This window comes from Semicossyphus pulcher, unplaced genomic scaffold, assembly GCF_022749685.1.
Source record: "Semicossyphus pulcher isolate SPU_LCO1_2020_fin unplaced genomic scaffold, fSemPul1.0.p SCAF_2, whole genome shotgun sequence".
NCBI lineage: Eukaryota > Metazoa > Chordata > Actinopteri > Labriformes > Labridae > Semicossyphus > Semicossyphus pulcher.
Window position 1 is genome coordinate 16,352,742 of NW_027211693.1, and position 22,897 is coordinate 16,375,638.

The 22,897-nt window shown below is 40.8% G+C and overlaps 1 protein-coding gene across 2 annotated transcripts in view; it reads right to left on the reverse strand.

Moving 5' to 3' along the window:
* Positions 1-26: 26 nt before the first annotated feature.
* arhgef6 (Rac/Cdc42 guanine nucleotide exchange factor (GEF) 6) overlaps positions 27-22,897 on the reverse strand; it is a 28,619-nt gene continuing 5,748 nt past the window's right edge. Inside the window, exons 4-22 of one of the 2 annotated variants that reach the window (XM_069669630.1) lie at positions 21,050-21,171; positions 20,551-20,752; positions 19,946-19,998; positions 19,397-19,491; positions 19,110-19,205; positions 18,138-18,260; positions 15,292-15,430; positions 14,951-15,010; positions 13,624-13,770; positions 11,331-11,417; positions 11,148-11,229; positions 10,249-10,364; positions 9,871-10,050; positions 7,991-8,011; positions 4,897-4,993; positions 4,186-4,272; positions 3,945-4,044; positions 3,597-3,651; positions 27-2,501 (exon numbers count right to left, since the gene is read on the reverse strand). In XM_069669630.1, coding sequence (XP_069525731.1) covers positions 2,379-2,501; positions 3,597-3,651; positions 3,945-4,044; positions 4,186-4,272; positions 4,897-4,993; positions 7,991-8,011; positions 9,871-10,050; positions 10,249-10,364; positions 11,148-11,229; positions 11,331-11,417; positions 13,624-13,770; positions 14,951-15,010; positions 15,292-15,430; positions 18,138-18,260; positions 19,110-19,205; positions 19,397-19,491; positions 19,946-19,998; positions 20,551-20,752; positions 21,050-21,171 — 1,985 coding nt within the window. In that variant the 3' untranslated portion in view covers positions 27-2,378. The remainder of the gene's footprint in view (positions 2,502-3,596; positions 3,652-3,944; positions 4,045-4,185; positions 4,273-4,896; positions 4,994-7,990; positions 8,012-9,870; positions 10,051-10,248; positions 10,365-11,147; positions 11,230-11,330; positions 11,418-13,623; positions 13,771-14,950; positions 15,011-15,291; positions 15,431-18,137; positions 18,261-19,109; positions 19,206-19,396; positions 19,492-19,945; positions 19,999-20,550; positions 20,753-21,049; positions 21,172-22,897) is intronic. The other variant, XM_069669631.1, reaches the window with a different exon arrangement.

Genomic DNA, 22,897 nt, shown 5'->3' on the forward strand with positions numbered 1-22,897 from the left:
TCAAAGTGATGCATAAAAGCTAAAACTCCACTTCTTATATTAAATTTTTAATAAAAGAATGACCAAACACAAAGTACAGAGTGTCTAGAAAAAAAAAAAAGCATTACAATACTTGCAACAATAATTGCATAGAACAACCTTTCAAAAACAAAACACACACGGTGGTCTGGAGACGTCATTTCAGATAAACAAACCGGCGTTCAACCCACTCCCACCGGTAAGTGCTCAGTGAGGCTGCTGGGAATTGAAAACTACAGTATGTGGTACTTAATGAAACAACTTAGAAAACAGCAACCATGTTAATCTCCACGGACAACTTACAATGAGACAGTCTCACATCTGTACAGGAAGCAGAGTCTCTGAATCTGGGTCTGGATCTTAATAGTGACTAAAAAGGAGCTGCAGCACCTCAGCGAAGTGAGTTCTTCGTGCATGCTGAAGTTCCCAAGAGCAAAACAATGACTGCTGCAGATGTACCTGTGCTTCCTTGTCCCCTGCACCGTGCTCTGAACTGCCTGTACAGACGTGAACGTGCCAACACAGATTGTACAGTATGACGTTACGTTTTGGATTATTTGTAATGGACACTTGGACCTGGTCTGTGATCTTCACAACGACCATCAACACCAAGAGACTTAATTAAATAAAGGCAAAATGAAAAAAAAAGATGAATGGCCAAACTGCATGACAGCTGAACCACATGGTTTGGCCCTTCTTTTGGTTAATAAACTGGGTTAATTCATTCATTATTATTGCATTTATATCCAAACCTGGCCTGTAACACTGGGTCTAACCCAGACGTCAGCCAGTAAAGCAGTCACTTATTGCATTTCAATAGCTTCCACTGCTGCTCTACAGCGCAGCAACAGTGTTGACAGTGCACACACAATTAACCTCATGAGGAAATGTACCGTTGTGGGTTCTTGTGCATCTAACGTAGCAAGCAAAGCCCTGTTTATTTTTCGGACCCGTTAAGATCGAGCTCCTCCTATTGAAATAAAAACAACAAACCACGTGTAACACTTTCAAAATAAATCATCCATTTAGTCCCTGTCTGGTCTTAAACTCTCTTAAAGTTTGTTGACCCTTTCGGGAGGCACTTATAACAGTCGAGCTCTACTTAACATCCACAAATAAATCTCTATGCGTTTCCTCAGTCTGGCTCCGTCAGCTCTGCAGCAGGCTGCTAGTAACTTTTCCTATTCTGTGATGAAACAAAATCCCTCTTAGCCAATACAGATATTTTTTCTGCCTTTAAACAACAGTATAGTTTCATAAAATTACAGATTTAAAGGCAGCAAAACTGTATCTATAAAGGCTAACGCGCAGTTAAATGTTTGGGTGAACAATAAATAAAGATTATTCTTTTAAAATAATGCTAAGCTATGCATTTAATATGAGAAACTGTTACACGAGTACATTTTAGTAAGAAAAGTAGGGGTGACATCTTTGCCGTTATTTGCGCACTCTTAAATGTATAATAAATGATATATAGATAAGCCTTTTTCTATTCTATTACGCAGCTTCATCCCTGAAAGCTTTGGACTATATATCTGAATATCTTTTCTGATGCAGAATTCATACTGTAGAAACGCTGTACATTCATGCAGTTTTTAAATACATTGTAAAGGGCTGCATTTGGAAAAAGACAGAATGTTACATCATGAGCTAACCTGATTGACTCTCTGAAACGCCTCCAAAACGACCTGGAAACCTGTAATGTGAATGTCTAGAAAGTTGCGGAAAAGTCAATCTTGCATGCGCATGAAAACTCAATTAATCCACCTCTCTTCAGGGCAAGTAAAAAATGACAATGACCAAAAAAAAGTCATGATGTAAAGGGAAGAAAAACAGTCCCCTGGGTAACAGAAGTGCATGCAAGAGAACACATATTGGACTTGATGGCTTCGTACTTCTTTCCTTTTCCAACTGAAGCAAAAGAAGCAGCAGAGAACTTGTTTTGTCCGCGTCCAATATCGTCCCGTTTGCTGGCGAGTGTTCACGGTGCCAATAGCCAAGAGGCAGAATGTTTGAAACATCCCCAAAATCAGTCTAAGTGTAGCTGAGCTGCTTCATGAAGAGGCATGTGTTTTTTTTTCTTTTTCTCAAAGTGAGAGGCTGGATCAGGAAGACAGATTCGATTTGAAGAAGATGTCACATCACGCTCCAGCACTTGAAGCGAAGAAACTTGGAGCTAATTCGCAGGAAAAGGAGTCCAACTCTGCAGCGTGTTGTGATTGAAATATGGAGACTCGACAGACACACACACACACACTCACACATCTGAACCCTACTGTCCTTCTCCAAGCATGCTTGCATAAATGTACCCATACACACACAACAGCCGTACCAGGATGTGGATGATTGTACGGATGTGTTCAGTGGCTGCCGTCTTCCCAAGCACAGTCATTCTTCTGCTTGGCCAGTTTTCGAACCACTCTCTCCAGCTCTTTGCGGGACTTCTGCTCATCCTCCAGAAACTGCTTCATCCACTTGTTCTCCTGCAAAACACAAAGGCAATAACAGCGCTCACTAAACAACTGAGGATATTATTGGCTGATAAGATACATTAACTGTATCTGTAACAGGCGCAGTAAGAGGGGAGGGGGAGGGGGTAGAAAAAGGAAAATAATTGTTGTCGAAATGTATGCACATTATTTATTGTTACTGCTAGTTTATTGTTTGATTGTATATTAACTTCAAGTTAAATCAGACAAAGCTACATAAAAAACCTTTTTAAACTGACAATCTCCAAGATTGCAGTTTTCTTCTCTTGGGCGCCACCTAATGGCGGTATACAGTAATTGACTGTCATCTGAGCGTCCAATTTGTTTCTTTTTCTTTGGATTTTCATTTATTTTTGAAGTTGTATCTGTAGTCATCGATCTTTTCTTTGTTTGTTCAGCCATAGTAGATCACTGTTTACTCTCAACACTTGCAGAGACCGGAAATGCAGCCGCTTAGCTCCGCCTACCCTCTCTGGCAGACCAACCACTGGGTGATGGAAAACTCGTCACTAACTGGGCGGCGCTTTCCGCGAATGTCGCCACAGACACCCAGTCTGTAATACAACTACATTCTGCAAATGCAAAGGCTTTCATCAGTGGGCCATAGGCTCGATCACCATTGTGTTCCCTCATTTGGCGATAGATAGAGACTTAACAGACTTAACATTCATTTAAATGAAAATCTTCAAGATTATAGCTTTCATGTTATATATGATTAAATTAACTGAGGTGTATGTAGAAAAAAAAAGGGAAAAGAGAATCTAGGGAGAATTCGAGGGGAAATGGGAATTGTAATTTTAAAATGCTGTTAAATATATTGTGGAATAACATGTATTTGTTAGAATGTATTTAACAAAGAACATTGATAATTTTTGGTTTTAATTTTGAGGCCTTTTTCAATGCAGGAGAATGAAACAAATCAGATGACAGACATTCTATCTTATTTTAACAGCCATACATGTCAACACAACAGTACCATGAAGACACGGAGCTATGTGTCCTTATGTGTCCTAACAGATGCACACAAATCGTGTGTTAGACGGACTTTTTGAGTGTGCTCAATTGTTTCACTAACACAATCACACTTACCTTTTTCAGTTCATGAACCTCGTCCTTTAAAGCATACACGGCATCAACCAGGCTCCTGATACAAGGAAAAGAAAATTTCTTATTTTTTGTATTTATTTTGTCCTTTTTCTCATAAAATAAGAAGGTAAAACATTATTTGCCAACATAGTTGTATATCAAGGTTGCACTGGCTTTCAACTCAAGGTCATACTGTGTGAAGATTACAGCCTAAATAGGATCAATATTACATTTCCAATCTAATCGCAGAGGAAACACGGATCCAAATAGAAATGATAACACAGCCTGCTTTGTCATTATTAGCACAATAAGAAAATGAAAGCCTGTCTAACCAAGTTATCATCCACATACTTTTCCTCAATAACCGTCTGCCCGTTACTCTTCATCTCCTCCACGATGATCTTCTCCTCCTCTGGCAGAAGCACCTGAGGGATGCACTCTTTTCGCACAGCTACACACACACACACACACACACACACACACACACACACACAGACACATTAAAGGGAAAGCTTGATTCATGGCTGAATATGTACAATCTAAGAAAAGACAACAGAAACAATTTGTCGGTTGTTCTCACTCAAACACAGACCTGTGGTGGTCTGGTGAAGGCTGGCTCCTGTGCAGTACGCCTCAATCACCCTCAGTATCTGAGCGTCCTCCTCCAGGGCGACCGTGCCTGGCAAAACCAGAGATCAATATCATGAATACACACTGAGGAGTTTTATTAAGCAGATGGTGTCAACAAAAATATAATCAGTAGCCACGCGCTGTGTTGATGCAGTGAACATCGATTACATCAGAGGGGCTCTTTCAGTGCACCCACTTTTCTCTACTATGTATGCCAATGATCAAGTTGGTAATGATTTCCTTAATGACACAAAAAACATCCTCCTAAATATCTTAACTGTACATCTGAATTTTACATTCAATATTAAAGACCCAGTGTAAATCCAGTGTTTGTGTTGAACAACACGTTTTCAGATGGGCAGGTTTGAGACGTCAAAAACCTAAGGAGCCAATCCCATTAATGGACGAGGTGTTGCTGTGCATATCGTTATGTGCAACCTATGGCAACCACTTCGGCGAGGCGTGAGACGGCTGTAACCGCCATGGTAATTTTTGCAAACTCCCTACTGACTACTCGCAGAGCATTTTGTACGTCTTAAAATATGACTGGCGCTGGTCCGTAGCAGTAAAATTCATGATCTACGCTGACAAACAACAGCTGTACAACCACAAAAAGTAAACTAAGCCTTATTCCTTCCGAACATTTTATATCTAAGTGAGATAGAAGTCCTACTTTTCCTCATTTGAACATCATCATCAGACGGCTTCCGCTCTTTCTTCCTGTTGCCTGGCAGGAACTTCTTCATGGGCCGTGGGCTCTTGCTGGAGTCCTGAAGGAGTGCAACATTACACATTTAGAACATCTTTACACACACGCACACACACACACACACATTAATACTGCTACACACCTGTAAAGCCACGGCTCCAAACCAAACAGAATGCAAGCTTACAAGGATGCGCATCCCGTATGAACAAACAACATGAATAAACAAAATTGCATCAACAAACAAGGCAGCAGGCATGTTGTGATCCTGACAAAAAGGGCTACTTAAAATGGCCTAAAGGTATTTCCCCCAGTCTATTCACCATGTTAAAACCAGCCACTGACTTCCGTAAAGGAAGAAGAAAATCTGCTTTACATATTCACGCTTTACCTGTAAGACACAGTTCTCATTACTTAACTTTTTACACTCCAGCTAACCACAGTAATGTGGTTTTATGAATGAACGATTTTTTTCTCTTGATGAGTTGAGTTTTGGTTTTGAAAACTGGTGCAATGTTTCCTTTCATGAGCACATTAAAAACAGAGGTGTGATGAATAACTAAGGGGCTAAAAATAACAGTAAGGGGGATGTGCTTTTAGCAAAGCAGACAGCTGGCAAACTTGTGACCTATGAGCATCTTCATCTTATAGTATTTTACATGATGTCATTTTCCCCAGACCCTGAACTGGAAAGAAGAAATTTCATTTACCTTAAGTCAAATGAGCAATAGGAACATAGGTAGTACAAAAGAAATCATGGGGCAACCTAAACTGTACCTAAAAGTCCCTCTGAGGTATCAGGAACAACTGATGGCACTGCATCACGCAGCACAGAGCGTATTTCCTGAGGCGTAATCAGGTTCTGCTCTCTTCGGCTCGGTGTTCTGGAGACTTGATGCGTGGGAGGAGAGGAAAAGTAGGGGTGTGTGCCAACGGCAACCAAAAGCACGCAACATGTTTTGCCGCAAAGACGGTCAGTCATTAGCTCCATGCAACTTCTTTGAGTACAACAATTCTTGTTTCTTTGAAGAAGAAGTGTGTAGGATTTATTATTTTGTGGTGAGGCTGCAGATTGCAACCAAAAGACAAACTGCTTTCTCATCCTCCCCTTCCAAGCCTGTAGGAGAACCTACGGTGGCCATGAAACTCACAAAAGGTCCGCTATAAAACAATACCTACAAACTGGTGCCCTCTTCTACTTTTCTGGGGATTAAACACAAATAAAAACATACATATACATATTATATTACTGCCAATAACTCTGATCTTACACACTGGACCTTAAAAGCTTGCAGTATTTATTTCAAAGCCACTTGGAAGCAGCAGAACATAATAGAAGAGGCCTTTGCATATAAAGCTTTGAAAGCAAACATGTTAAACAACAGCAGACAAAGAGGAGATGCAGCATGTAGTTGGAGTTGGTTTTTGGTTGCCATTTCATCAGTGGTAACAAGGAGTGTAACAATACCTCAGTCTGGATCGATATTTTGATTCAATGACCAACGGCAAACAGCAAATATTGATCCATATTGCGATACGCCATCTTAGGTGCACCTTTATTTGTTCCCACGGCATGGCTTTACCATTTCCGGAGCTCTAAGGTCAGCTAACGCTTCCCACTCCACAATAAACGACAACTATGCTAACAGATAATGGCAGCCTAGAAAAGCACATTGAAGATATTTGCTCCCCTCTGGAGAATAAATGAGGCAGCTTTGTTTTATTTCATTTTAAAATTCCATTTTATGTTGTGCTTTATGATTTTCAGAGTTCATGAATACATTTTGTGAAACCAAATTTTTGTTGCTTTTTGTGACTTGATAATATAAATGTAATGGATTGTGTCAATGGGCGTATTTCGTCTCGTAGCGATCGCAGACCCCTTAATTGAACCGACTCAAAATTGTGGCAGACTTTGTGACATTGGCAAATATTGTACCGTTGTTCAAATAATCGATATAATATTGTATCGTGATGAAACTTGCGATTTATACCCCTAATGGCAACCACTTTGTATTATAAAAAAATAGAGACACGGGGGGCTGGTTTAGCTCAGTTAGTGGAGGAGGCGCCCCGTGTACAGAGGCTACAGTCCTCGACGCACTGATCGCAGGTTCGACTCTGCCGACCAGCTGGTGCGTATCATCCCCCACCCTCTCCTTCCAGCATTTCCTGTCTCTCTTCAGCTGTCCTATAAATAAAAGGTAAAAGCCATAAAAATAATCTAAAAAAGGATAATAGAGACAGCAAAAATGTGTGTTTAGGGTTAGATAAATGACGGGGATTTACAAGCAGAAAATGACCTGCTGGATGTATTTTTAAGGATCTGTGAAGAACATTGAGGGTGAACTTTCTTATGTAAAACCAACAACAAACAATTATGTTTGGTTTTATTAAAGAGCTTTTTATGTCACACTTTCAGTTGTAGGCTCAATTACAAATGCATAGCAGTGCAACGCCTACATTTATAGGGTGATTAATAATAGCAACGACCATTTCAGTCTTAGTAAGAGCTGATGTCTGTTTTCCAACCTGGCAAAAACGTTTTAAAAGTTAGTGTTGGGCCCACATCGTTGTGATATCTGATAAACTTGTAAATCATCACATATGGAAAACATAGTTTCTACAAGATTTTCCAGTCTCATGGAACCACCTTAAAAAGAAACATCACTTAACCCATAACAGTGTGACACACTGACAAAACCAGTCAGGGCTGAGTGATAGAAGACCTGACTGCACTTGTGTGTGGATTTCCAAAAGCATCAGCTCCAGTAGAAACCATGGTTACATCAGAAAGTCGTTTTATCAGATAACTGATAACGTACTAAACCGTAGTGAGAAGAAAAGAGCGAGACTCGCAGGGCCACAGAAAACAGGAAACCCAGCATTTGACAACGAGGGAGGAGTGAAGCAAACAGAGCATTGGCATGCTAGCTCAACACATACACACACAGGCAACCCTATTTCAACGCCGCCCCCCCCCCCCCCCCCCCCCCCCCCTCCCCCCCCAAGCCTACATTCTTACCCACACACACAGAAACAGAGTTTGGTCTAACCTTACCTTCATGATATAAGACATCCTCTACAGAAGGCAGGACAGAGAAAGAGAGAAAAAGGGGAAATGTGCATGAAAAATGTGATGAGAAGAAGGATGTGATAGAGAGAATGGTGAACACCGCTGCTGGCATTCACCGATCATTTGTCAATGTAGAATAGGGTGATTACTTTATGTAAAAAAAAAAGATCTATGAGTGTGCATCTTTCTCTCTGACAATTTGCCCACTTATCCAGAGGACTGTGCGGTCAACCTCTGCAGGCTAACCCTTAAACCTGCTTGGTTTCGATTCGCACAGTGGACATGATTTAATCTGTGTAGAGGTATAAACCAAAACAGCTTCAACAACACATCTCTAGACTGTCCATGATAACTGAAAGTTTGAATGCCTGATGACTGTGTCGCGTCTACCTCCCACTTGGACTACCGACAAACAGCTCACACCTGCCACGCTTACCTCATACTGGTAGTGTACACTCAGTGTTCTCCAATGCCAGTCAGACTGCAATGTTCCAGAAAGGCTACAATAGCCGTGGTTTTCAATTTACATAATTTACTGCAAACGTATAGTTAAAATCAACGTTACAAAAATATTTGTATTTTACAGTCGTCGGTGCTTTTGCCCATCTATTGTGAGAAATAAGAGTTCTTCTGTTAGCAATACCAGTATCGAAAATACCTTTTATATCCACCTAAATGCGGGCTCTGTATCAGTGAGTAGCAGAGTTGGAAATGAACTTTTACGTCCACTCGTTTTGGCAGGTGGCGGGTGCTTAATTTCTATGGCCCGATTCAATAAAATAATTAATTTAAAATTAATTAAAATATAAACTTGTTTAACCAGAAATCCAGTCTTCTTCATCACTACAAACAGTGGCCTTCACAGCAAGTTGAACTGTTCTGGCCCATGGATGTGTTGTGGCTGCCACTGGCAACTACGGCTTCAGAGCAACGATGAAGAAATGACTTCAGTATGGTGCTAGCACACATGAAACATCAGTCAGAGCTGGCAAAATGTGAGCATTGTGGCAATATTTTACAACTAAAAATCCCTCCTGTAAAAAGACTACGTGTATGGTATGCGAGGGATGAACTGAAACTGGCAGTAATAATTCTAAGATAATCCAAAAGGCAACTGGACTAAAACCAATCAGTTTAGAACTGAAGAAGCCTTTTGGATGAGAGGTGAAACGTCTTCAAGAACTTCAACCAAGTCCAGTTGCCTTTTGCAATAGTGTTGCCATTAACGATTAGTAGTATAGGCCTACAGCTTTACCACACTAGAGTCTGTTTAGTACTTGGTATCGGCTGCTACACGAGTACAGGTCTCTGTATCAGTATTGGGATAAAATGGTCTCGGATGTGCACACTATTATAAATACTATATCTATATATCAGATGGTTTTACTGTTTCCAGTATAAGCCTGTGTCCACGTTTAGTAAAGATTGTTATACAGATTCCAAAAACCACTAAGCAGTAGTTCTTAAAGGTTCTGTTGTCTTGATGAAAAGTACATGGGTTATTAAATTCGACTAACATTATAGCAAAAATGCTAATATATAAATAAGCTAATATAGCAACAGAATAATATAATCGAGGTAATCTTTATGTCATAAACAGAATATCCAGATCAGATTGGACCACTAACTTTAGTTCCGATGTATAACTTTAACTGTTTAATGTGTGTCATTAGCCGCAGAAAAATGGTCTGTATTTTCCACTTCACTTTTGCGCGTTTGGTGGAAAGCTTGCTGTTAAACAGGACAAGAAGAGACAGAAAGATGGGACAGGTGGGGGGCTTGCGGTAGAGGGGGACTACTTTCCGTTTCTGACTAATAATACTAAGCTCGTGTAGGCTTGATTGTGCAGCTCTACAGCCTCCTACCTCTTTGTATCCCAGTGCAGCAGACGGTTTGAGGGGAGGTGCGGGGCGCAGGCAGCTGAGAGACCACGGCTTGCTGGTCTTCGGCGGTTCCAGGGGGCCGCGACTGACAGCGCTGAGGCTGCCCAGGTGGGACAGGTGACTTGAGGTGCCGACCATGCTCAGTGGCTTTCCTTCTACAGTCTTTGTGGGACAGTGAAAAGAAAGAGATGTGTCAGACTCAGACATGCACAGAAAGATGAGTCTAATGCATGTCACCACAATGTGAGAATTTGGGTCGGACGTTTTCACACTTCAGCACAGTGCATGGTGCACTTTGGGTTTTGGTTTGACTTTTTACTGTATACGTGTGTGTTTATGTGAATGTGTGTGTGTCCTAACCTTTAAGATGGTGCCTGCAGGGCTGCCTCCTTTGGTAAAGGGTTGAAGGTGCTCCAGCCACTCTTGTAGCTCCTGGGCACTACTGCAGAAAACTGTGATGCGATCAATCATGCTTCCTGCAGCACAGAAACACACACACACATTTCGCTCAGTAAAAGTTACACATGGCTGACGAGAGTGTTCATATAACGTCTCCTTTTTTAACTGTCAAGTTTACGATTCCTGTAGAGAAAAACTTCGCACATCTGTTTCATAGGACAGGTGCGTAGGTGAGGAAAAGATTCGTCAAAATTGCACGTAAAGTCCCGCACGCTGTCTTACTTGCAACGTTTCGGTACTCAACCTTCATCAGGCAAAACGAAGCAAAAAAAAAACTGAAAAACTTTTTGCCTGATGAAGGTCGAGCACCAAACCGTTGCAAGCAAATAAATGTTGGACAGCGTGCAGGAGTGAAATTTGAAAATTAATTGAAAAAAGTGATGAAAAAAGACGTTAATAAAAACAGGGTTAACACGGTCACACCTGTTGTCTTTGTCCACAAGGATACTCCTGTCATTGAGATACGGCTAAGTGACAAAGGCCTTTTAAAAATCTCTGTATGAAGCAAATTGTTTTCTTTGACAATACAACTTTTAACGCATTTTTCTGACCATCTTTAACGGCCTACAGCAGCATATATATCTTACATGGAGAAGGCTGCATCGACAACTAGATGAACGTTAGATGAAACATCAGCTAGATGAATCGTTTAGAATACTGTCATCAGTAATTGTTCCCCGGGAGTTTTTGAAAACACTCACCGTTCAATAGCTAATGATGATCTAGGATTCTTTTTTATGGGTTACAACTCATCATAGTGCATCGCTGTCATTATCTTTTCTAGAGGTTAAGATGCAAACCTGTGATGTCAAAGGCATAGTGTGCATTGTCTGCATCCTCTGCATGTCTTGTTACCGTGGTGCCCGTCAGAGGAAGTCTTCCCTAAATGAGAAAAACAAGGTTCATTTCCCTGAACTTAAGGAAGTATGTTTGAAATGAGCAATAACATATGTAGGATTATTTCTTTTTGTGATGTTTCTCACCTGATAAATAAAGCCACTCATCCTAGGACTGGCGGAGAGCATGACCAACACATTAGGGAACAGCATGAGATAGCGCTCCTCTTTTTCCTGCAAGAGCAACAGGAAAGACTTGGTTGCAACATGACCTTTGAGTTTGTGCATACCTGTAGTGCAACAGCTTTGCTAGTGAAACAACACGTGGTGTTGGATAGCCATTGTTTGAAAATAACAAATGAGTGGTAGTCTCTGTCTCACCTTCTGATGTGAAACTATCATTATAGCTGACACAAGCCTATTTTAAATCAGGTTAGCAACGAGGTACTAGTTAGCAAAGCTGCTGCTTCTGACTGAATGGAAACTAAGGCGAGATTATGATGAGGCGGTTGAACGGTGAAACAAATATTGAGAGTATGGTGGGTGGAAAGTGGTCGTGAATGATAAAAAGAGAGTGAATCTACATTTCTAGTTCGGGCTTTCTTCCACCAACACAAAGCGAATAATAACACAGAAACCAAACAAGAGAGAGGAGGTGGCTTTAGTTTGCATATGGCCTAGATAGGTTTCTGTTCTGGCACTTCAGAGTGGATATTGGAGTCACAAATCAGGAGGACGGACTTCAGCATGCACGATTCATAGGCAAAGATAAATACTTTAAAAACATTCCAGTTACCATCAGTGCTCTTAGAAACGAGACTTTGCGTTAGACAAACAAATCTAGAGCACTTCACCTCAGGGTTCACACCTCTTCCTTCTCCTTACCTGAATCAAAAACCACATTTTCTCAATCTAGCACAAAATGTGACGTATAGAAAGACAAAACATGCTGACTGAGTCACTTATCATAATTTGGACCTGCAAAAGGAAGGACCTTCAAATTAAGTGCATGCGTTAAAGATCGGTGCCGCTGTTTGGATTTCAGGCTTAAAATCAGGATTGTTTAATGTCTAACTGCAAGAATTGGTCATATGAGAGCAGGAGAGGTATTAAAGACCAGCTCCAGTTTTAATACATATGTAATGCTCTGCTTGAAATAATATATTTTGTCTGACATGTTTTTTCTGATTGACACGTTGAATAACCTTGTAAAAATCCACCCAAGGCATCTCTCATCTCCCTCATTAAAATTTCCCCAATCTGCATAGTCCCCAAATTTCCAACCGCGGCCTCCGTCGCAAAAACAAAACACGCCTCTGCCATCGTTTAGTGGCAACTTGTTGACACTTAGCTAGCTTGAAATGCAGTCATTAATAGTAGTAACGTGAACATTAGTAGCCAGTAGTCAGTTTGCAAAAATTACGATGACGGTTACAGCTGGCTCGCGCATCACCGAAGTGGTTGCCATAGGTTACACATAATGATATGCATAGCGTCACCCCGTCCGTTAACAGGATTGGCTCCTTAGGTTTGTGACGTCTCAAACCTGCCAATCTGAAAACGTGTTGTTCAGCCTGTCCTTGGTACACTGCAGTTTAAAAGCAGACAGGCCCAGCCATGGAGATGACTGCTGATGTTGTCCCTGATATGTCTTGTAGCACATGAGAAACACCACATGGAGATGTTTACAAGGTTAAACACTTGATTTTCACTGGAGGGGGTCTTTAAATAGGCAACTTCAGAAATGTATATGATCTTTATGAATTACTGTTACCATTGATAATGGATCTTTCATTTTGATCTATTTCCTATTGAACATTTTTAAAATATAACGGAAGATCGAATATTGCATCAGCAGGAGTCTGAGACTCCAGGGTCGGGGACCTAAGAGAAAAATAATTCTCGTATTACTGAAAACTAAGGAGTTATAATTAAAGAAGAGGAAAGTTCAGGGAAGTAACTCAGAAGTTTCTAACACCGTTAGACCGTACGAGTACTGGGTAATAATTACAGCGTTATTAGTGTTGAGATAATAAAGGAGTGTGGGACTGGGAGAAAATTATAACTGACAAGTTATAATGAAGTAGAAGCATATACTGTTGCATTGTTCTGACTGGACCTGTTTTTATAGTTTACTATATTTTGTATTCTGTATTCTATGCCTGGCATAATGCTCTGTGTTGCAAAGACTTTTACAGATGGGAACAGTCTTCTCTGTTCATACTAAGCCCCATTTTGTGTCTAGTAATGCAATAAATCATGTCAATGTTTTCCTTCAGTGATGCCGATCTATCCTCATTGACTGATCTGAACCCAGGGGACTCTAATCTGCAGCTTTCACTAACACAGCCAAATCCTTAAACAATTAGATGGAACACAATGACCATTGATGTCAGATCTGGTCATCCTTTACTCTTTGCAAATCTAACAAATCTCTCACCTCACTGGACCCATTTTTCACGTGGACCTGGGACATGTAGGCTACGTGACCCAGGGTCTTCATGCTGTCTCCCTCCCAGGCCCGCACTGGCTCTGACAAGATCTGGAGCTCCAGGTTCTTGCGTTTTCGTAGATCCTGACACTGTGTCTAAACACAAAACATACACCAGCCAATTAAGAGAGCAAAAAAATTGTTATTTCTCAACAATGTAATGATGGTACTGCCTTCAGTTGTCCTTATCCATTTCAGTGTTGTATCTAAATTTGATTGATTGTGTTTTCTATGTTTTATGTTTTTTACCTGCCTGCAAAGCAAATTTCCCTCAGGGGACAATAAAGTTAAAGTTGAACAATGTTGGATATTTAATTGAAACAATCATCTACAGAAGGCTCCTTAGGAAAGATTTTTAACATGGTTTATTTCCTTTTTAGAAATATAAAGTCATGAGCAGCACAGTTTTCCCCTCACCGTGGATATGGATAAAGAAAATGTCAATTTTTTTACTGATCAACCTGCAACATTAGGAGTTGAGGTGCTATGTGGGGGCTCTCCCTCTTCATACAGAGAAAAATGACAACGCAACATCTGTCATTTTCCACTGCACATTAAACATGTGTAAGATTGTGTAGACGGAGTTCTGCAGAGATGTAACTAGCATTACAGTGCCTGCCCACCCAACCACACATTCAAAACACACAAGAAAGGGACTTGCATATTACAACACTAAGGTTTTTTTCCCCTTTCCTGTGAAGCCCTTCTGAAGACACACGTGCGTAGTCTAAGTCTGAGTCTAAGTCTGATTCACCTCAGCCATATTTACGAGGAACTCAGAGCTCTACTGAGGAAACTGTGTCTCACAATGATTTTCACTCAGGTACACTGCGGTTGCCCGTTTGTGATCCATGTCTTTCATGACTGCGCTTTAGTTTACACCCACTGTAGGAACTCCATTATCACTAAAAACGCAGCAGGGGAAAAGCTCAGGTGATTCTACGCTTGACTGATGTAGCGTTTTAGCAAGTTAATTTACACAAGAGATTAAAATAGTCCAAAGCATTCAGGGAAATTGCATGAATTTGAAAAGGCCAAATTTTAACCTTTGAAAACAGGGACTTGAGCTTTGTTCAGGAAATAAATATATAAAAGAGGAAAAAAAGGGTCAATTAAGAATCAAATAATTGAGAACTGACATGAGAGGCGTACAGGTTGCTTAAATCAGCCTTGTTCTGTACTGATAAAAAGCCTGATCCCAGGTGGAGATTAACAAAGATGATAAAGTTAAAGGCTAGTTTAAGCATGCAGAGCTCTGTTGTTATCGCAGACTTACCACAAGGCTCTTAAACGTTGCTGTGGCCTTTACAATGTCGGCGTAGTCCGGGTGCGCTTCCTGTGGTGACAATAAACAGCATCTAAATAATAAAGCAGGTCAAGTGTACGTACTCTACATTAAGACATTTGTAGTCATCCAGCTTTTGGTGATAATTAAATAAATAAAATAGGTAAAGTGAAAAGCATGTAAGCGTTTGGAATGCTCTGTTCATACCTGTACTGTTTAGTTGTAACAATGATATTTGTAATTCCCTATCTTGGAGGAAATATATTAAGTAACATATATTATTAGTAAAGCTTTTGCCATTGTATTTTCTTTATATGTATTTTCTCTTGTACCTCCACATGTCTCTCCAGCTCCTGCAGCAGGGTCGGGTATTTGTCGAGCCTCATGAAGGGCTTACTGAGACTGGTGGTCAGGGTCAGGATCCCTGGAGCACTGGCTCCCTGACTCTCCATGAACTTGTCTAGTTCCTCACTGTTACAACACACACAAGTAAAACACTTTACATGCAGAATCAAGGGGAATTTACTTTTTTAAGATTATTCCAGTGAGGATAGAGTAGGTTCACGGACGCTTTAAAAGACTTGATGATAAGAGAACTTTGTGGTCTCATAAAGCCATTAATGTTAGCAAAAAAAAATCTGAATAAAACATATGTGGCATCAAAATATAACGTAATGCAAAGAGGTAAGAGTAGTAAAAGAAAACGTAACGTAACATATTGAGGAACTTTCAGTTTGTATTGATTTTGGCGCCCCTGTGGCCAAAGCCTACCTCCTATCTCTTTAATGATTTTGTCCTGTACATGCTTAAGTGACAATCTCATCTGCTTTCTTTAACAGTCACATGTATCACTCACTTTAATTTTGTCCTGGAAAGTGTAAACAAAGGCAGCGTGCAGTTAATCGCTTCGTCTGACACCTATCCGCCCCGCCAGCGGTTTCAGGCATTAAAAATAACGATACAGAAATAATCAGTCTCGTCGCTGATCGTCTGATTTGCTTTTGTTGGTCATATAGAGTAATCAGAATTAACTTCAGTTTGATTCATGACCAGTGAAAAACTAGTCACAGGAGCTTTAAAGAGCTGGGAAAAAAGGTGACAGCATCGAATAGATATCTTATACTCTCATGTAACATCAGACGATTAAAACCAGTAAAACTTAACTACGCATCTGCTTCCAGGTTCAAAGACATGTTTCTATATAGTAGATTATTTTCATGTTAAAGAAGTCATTTTTTGTCATGTTGGTACTGAATTCAGATTTTGTGACAGTAAACTCAAAACTGTTAACTTTCTCATGAACCTCAAATGCGGGCTAACCCCCTTTTTAAAGGTTTCCAATTAAAAACCACTAACGCTGTGTATAAATATACAGACATTGAATCACACCAGTGCCTCGTGCAAGAATGGACCACAAGCAATAGTGTAACAGTAAAAACAACTTTTTTTCACTTTTACTCCTGACTGCAACAGATTCACTTCACTGCAAACGTTAAAAAAAAAGGCGCTTTGAAAGTAAAGCCATTCATGAGTTTCCATGACTAAAAAGCTTTAGTTATATAGCACGGGCTGGTCGCGCTCGGTGAATGTGAATGTCATAAAAAGGCTCCTGCAACTGAAACGCAAATGTGCTTACTGTGAAAAACTGTCTCGCTTGCCTGTCAACATAACCACAACTTCATATATCCTGTCAACAGTCAGCTTCCTGTGTGAAATTAAACTTTATTTGACGCCTACAATGTAGAACCTGTGAAACTACCTGCACTTAACTCAAGATTTTTACATTTAAACTGCATCATGGTCATTCTGATATGTCACAGTGACTTTGATCTATACAATACAGATTCCAAACACCAGGTCCCATTCAATGAGGATGATGCATTTTTACAGCATCATGGCAGACGGAAACTTTCAGCACGAAGCAGTAACGGCTCAGACCGAGGGTAGCCTCCTGGCCTTTTACAGAAGGTAAGCCTGACACCTTGTGGTTCAAAGCTAAACTGCACGCTGCAAAAAAAAATATCACACTGCAGTGACCCGACTCAACTTCTCTTAAACATATCGAACAAAATACTGTGAGCAGTCTGAGGACACTTCGGTTGATTGTTCCTAAACTTGTTTGCTTTTGAGACTTTAATATATTAAAGGCTACAAGCCCAAGTTGTTAACAGTTAAAACAAAAAGTGATTACATAATTTGAATAGTTTTCAGGGGCAAACCATATGCAATATCAAAAGAAAAAGAACTGAGACAAGAGAAAAGGTTTAAGGAATAAACAGCTATCATCTTGTGACCTCTTGTAGGTATCCAAACCCCGGGTTGGGAACCACTAGTTTATGATATAGTTAGAAATGGGGTGGGACAAAATATTGATACGGCAATATATCGTCGTCCTGACTTGTGCAGTACAACTATCAATATGCTGGGGCCAAATATCAATATTTTTATTTAGAAAAATCAGGCGCTCTAAACAGATTTCCCTGCGATTTTGACTCACTGTGTCACTACTTCATGACTCCTCGCGGTGGCGCTCATGACATGAAAGAGGGTAACGTGAATGGAAATGAATTGGCCGAAGAAGAAGTTGACAGCAGGATAAAAGAAGAAGAAGATGACGGCGGGATAATGTCGGACAGCGGTGAAAAAGCAGTTAAGAAATGCACCAGCCAATTTCAAATCCAAGGTCCTAATTAGTTCTATAGTTGTGTAAATTTAAACACGTTTATGTTTTGTATCAGTCTGTGTCAAATTCTGTGACACCAAATTGCGGTGAATAAATACAATACTCCTGCATTTTGTATTCTTCAGTTAATGAGATATCGTGATGTATCATTATATGATTGTCTGTCAATATATTAATTATCGCAGAATCGCTGTCTTGTGATTTTAACACTATGGTGGGCCACGTATCGCGCATGTTATCGTACAGTGAGTTACTATTCGATTCCCAACCCAAGTTAGACGAAGGGTTCCGATTCTGTTTTGGAAACACAACCAACAGCTTCTACCATCATGAGGCACATTCAGGTCAAAATCTCAACTGAAAATTAGTTTTAAAGACTTGCCATGATATTGCCATTCTATAAACTTCCCAAAATGCACCATGATTTGAAATCAGACTCATCTTTGTGGTAGTCATGAATGTCTCGGGTGTGCTGTTTTGTGTGCGGGGGCTGACCTGTGATCAGTGAGGATGCAAACAGCTGAAGGGTGGCTGGAACAGTAAGCCATGTACAGAGTCTTGATCTGAGCCATCATGTTTAGATAGCAGCCCGCCACTCGCTGCTGGCCCTCTGGGACTCTGCAAAGTCAGACGGAGACAAACGTTGGTGAACAGTGTGAAGACAGAGGAAAATGGTTGGATAAAGAAGAGACATACGGAAAGAGACAAAGAGAAAACTTTGACTACGTAAAACGGTTTGCCAGGGCTCATTGGAGAAGCGGATAGCGTCCTCCAAAAGGCACAGAGCCAAATTGCATTTTCTTTCCTAACATCACTAGCTCCCCATAATAGCATGATCGGACTGAGGTTGAAAATCGGCAAACTGGCCCTTCAACACAAATTTTAAAGAAAATTGATGATGGTTGAAGGCCTTAAGCTCAAAGTGCATTAAATAAAAGGTATTTTAAGAATTTAAGAGCACACCGCTTAAATTCCTGCTGGACATTTTCCAAGGACCGACTTTTAAAATGAATGAACACATTTTTCCTTCCCCCCGAGGCAGGTATTTATAGATGTCAGAATGTTCCCACTAAAGCATCAATGCACCACAAGACTGGATTTTTCAAATCAATATGTGCAAAGTTAGTGACTTTGAGTAAAATACATTGGGCTACATGAGCACTGTGATTATGTATTTTAAACTGCACCGTTTACATCTTGTTGATATTCTAACATTAAGAAATGTGTACGACAAGATCTGGGAGGAAGGAAGTAATATAATCAAGTATGTACGCTCTGTTGAACACTTGGCAGTAATGAATAGTATCTGTGCAGTGTATTAAATGAGCTGCTATCAAACATCTATGAAACTACTAACACACAGGAGGGTCCAAACATTACTCTACACTGAAATAGTTCTAATAGAAGTTGATCATAACTATAACCATCAGGTCTTCATGGTCAGGTCTTCTGTAAAGCACGACTTACTTGGTACAGTCCTCCAAAGCTACACACAGTGCCTGCTGGAAGGTGAGGATCTCCTCCAGGTTTCCACACAGCGTGGTGCTGTCTGCACTGCTCAGCCTGAATATGCACATATTCAACATGAGCAGAGAAGAAAACAACTGTCCTACATGCATGATGAAAGAAAGTTCAACATTAAAGTAAATTAAATCTTAATATCAATGCAATTTCATATGCTGCCCAAAGACATCTTGCTAATGCAAATTATTATTATTCCCATTCATGGATCTGCCACATCTTGTTGCTCTTACTTGTCGCTGGCTTGCAGGGGTCGTAGATAACAACTCAGCACTGTTTGTAGTTCTTTAACAAACTCCCGCTCATGTTCCAAGATGTCCTGAACAACCTAAAATGTCACAATCAGCAGAATACTTAATGTTTGCAGAGACCGGGAGAGCACAGTTTTTCCATTTTTTTAGATAAAACTTGAGCACATTCCATCTTAAGTTAATTTAAAAGACAGAACAAAATAGCCTCCAAGTATTTTGCTCATTCATGAGTAACAAAAGAAGCTGTTCAGAGGAATTTTTAAAAAATGCAGTTAGAGGTGAGATCGATCACTTTCCAAATCTAAGTATATTTACTCGACTTTTAACCTGGACAGGTGTGACCCGAGAAGAGAGAGAACCTGCATTTCCAATAAACTCCAATAAACAGTTGAGTCATTTGAATGAACAATGCATTCAGCATTGCCTGCTGCCTTGTTGATATTATAATTTGCATAGAAACACACATTTCCTGTGTAAGCAAAGGGACGAAAAAAGATACATTTCTACATGCAGTGAATAATTTTCACTCACCACACTGAAGTAGTTCTTGGTAAGCTGAGTTCCTTTAGGAGACACTGGCTTCTCTGTGGAGGAGAGAAAAAAGGATTGGAGAGCTCCTCAGAACTAATTCATAAAAATCATCAAAGACATTTAATTAAAACACACATACTAAAAAGCCAAACAATATTAATAATCGTAGTTATTAGTTCAAGATTTCAAAAAAATGACCAAATGAAAATAACACTGGTGTTAAGATGATGACCTCTTTAGTGAGCTACTTTCTTTAGACTAATGAAAGTTCAGCATTTCTTATTATACAGGACAGCAGAAGAGAGACAGCGCAGGAAATGTGGGGAGTAGAGAGTGGGGGATGTCATGCACCAAATGACTGGCAGACCGGGAGTCCAACCTGCGATCAGTGCGATGAAGACTGTAGCCTCTCAAAATGGGGCACCTGCTCTACCACGTGAGCTAAACCAGCGCCCCCCTTAGCCTTTCTATCACATATTCTCTCCCCTATTTAGCGTGCAGTTGTAGCAAAATTTATATTATACAAAATGATAAAAAAAGGTTTCAAAGGTCATTGCACCATCATACTCAGGACTTTTTGATCCTGCTCCTGTGGTCGAACTCACCGCAGGGTTTGATCTCCCGGACGTAGTTACTGGGGAACCAGCCTGTCTTGCTGTTGAGCGAGCCCTCCCACCATCCTCCCTCCTCTTGCCGCGTCACAAGAATCAGGTCCCCTTTATTGAACGACAGCTCATCCTCGTTGTTCTGTTTGAAGTTGAAGCGGGCCTTCACCATCTGCCCACCTCCACCGTTCTCAGACATCTCCTGGTTAGCAGCATAAACACAAATCTCATAAGATGCATGAGAAAAAAGATGTCTGTACTTATATACAATTAATTGAAAAAGAAAATCAAAAAATCTTTAAAATGCACATTTTGCTTTACTTAATTTAACAATGTTTGTGCTTCTCATGATGGTATTACTCCTTCATTGTGGAAGGAAATGCATTGAGTTGTCATTAGTGGTAAACTGCTACTACATGATCTGACAAATTCAACAATCGAATGTAGAAAATGTAAAAAAATCTAATTATTGTGAGCGAGCATATGGAAGAGACCATACCACTGATTTGGATTGTCTACGCAGAGAGCCTTTGGATTTGGCCGAGGAGAGCGTGTGCGTCGATGTCGACTGACTAGGAGAGGAGGCTGCGGACTGCTGACATGACCTCTCAGCGGCACAGTCTGCGGACACACACAGTGGAAACATAGAGTCTCTGTCATTTTGGTTACAGTGATGTGGGCAGCTATGACTCCCTGGTCTTCCCTGGTCGTCAAGAGAACATAACTTAAGCTTGAAAATTCACACACAAAGACAAAAAACACACATAGGCTATTCGTTCATCACATGTATTTATGAGGACCCACTTAACCTAATCTTAAACGGTAATAATAAGTAGGATTTTCCTAGATAAATAAAATATAGACTTTTAAAAATATAATATAACATAAATCATCACTTATGGGCCTCTATACATGTGTGTTGGTGAGTGTGTGTGCAGACCCTTGTGAGACCCTTCTCTCTGCATCTATTCTGCTGTTTCGCTTTGCACGGGACGTTTTCAGGAGGGGCGCTGTTGTGATTCCCTGAGCCAATCACAGCGTTTAGGTGAGTGTGGGAGGGGTTCAAATTAGCAGCTGAGCCACATTCAGACTGGCGAATATGGCGAAAGAGCGATGCAGAGTTGGCCTTCTTGCTGTTGGACAGGTAGGTGCCTCAAACCGGGTAGGACAGGCTAACCTGCGGTTGCTAGCACGAAGGTAACCGTGATACTGTCGGTGTTAGCTCGGCGGGGTCGGCATGTTCTCGCACAAGAGAGAGTGAGAGTGAGCTTCTGGTGACAAAGAGCCCTGGAGGAGGGGCCCAGTTTGAATGTGTTGTTGACAAAACGCAAGGAAAAATCCTCCTTATTATACCTTTAACCATCAGAACTACATATCTTACCCAAACCTAACCCTTACCTTAAAACCAAGTCTTAACCTTTAAGAGAGTAACGGTTTAGGACGAAGGACTGTCCACAAAGTTTCCCATTGCGATGATTTAAAACCGAAATTCTGTCCTAAAAAGATATGAGCCGACACACACTACCGTCATCTCAGCTGATTCAGGTGCACATATTTTGGGGCCTGACAACTCCATAATTCATGCGAGTATGGTCCAGTGCCCTTCACAGCCCCAGGACAGTAAACACGTAACATTACACGCTGAGAACGCCTGCTGGAATCATCTGATTTAACCTAAAATGGCACACTGCTTAAAAATAACACCAAGTAGATATAAAAAAGGAAGGCAGGATGCAGACTCAGCCATGTGTTGGTTCAATCCGACTAATTGACACATATTTAACAAAGCTTCCTCCGGCCCCGTCTCTTGTTGAAATTGCAGCTCGGGTTGTGACTTGTGAGGCACATAAAAATCTACTTTATGTCACACAGACCCAACGCCCCTCCAGCGTCATCACTCAGCCGCTGCCGCAGAAGAGCAGTGATTTAGGGTCAGTGGCTGCCAGCTGTCTTGCAGCGTGAGTGCAGGCCTCGAGGATGCACTGACAGAGGTATCAATTTTGTTGCCAGTAATCACTTGAAATGTGACACATGTCAGCCCTGCAACCTCTTACGGGCTAACAAGCTGAAACACACTCACTAAAGACTCAGTATCAGATGCCAAACTTGATGATAGCTACTTGAACTGTTGGATATTTAAGAAGATTTCAACAGTGCACAGCCTGAGGAACGTCTAATTCAAATCTAAAGCCATTTTTACACTGCGGTTCCGCCTCAGCGGCGTAAAGAAGCTCCATCCTCATGCCGCCTTTGTCATTCCACATTGGACCACGCAACGGCGGCGTAAAGCTGCCCCAGTGTGTGTTTTTACATTGCGTTCCGGCGTTGCAGAAGAAAACGTGCGCGA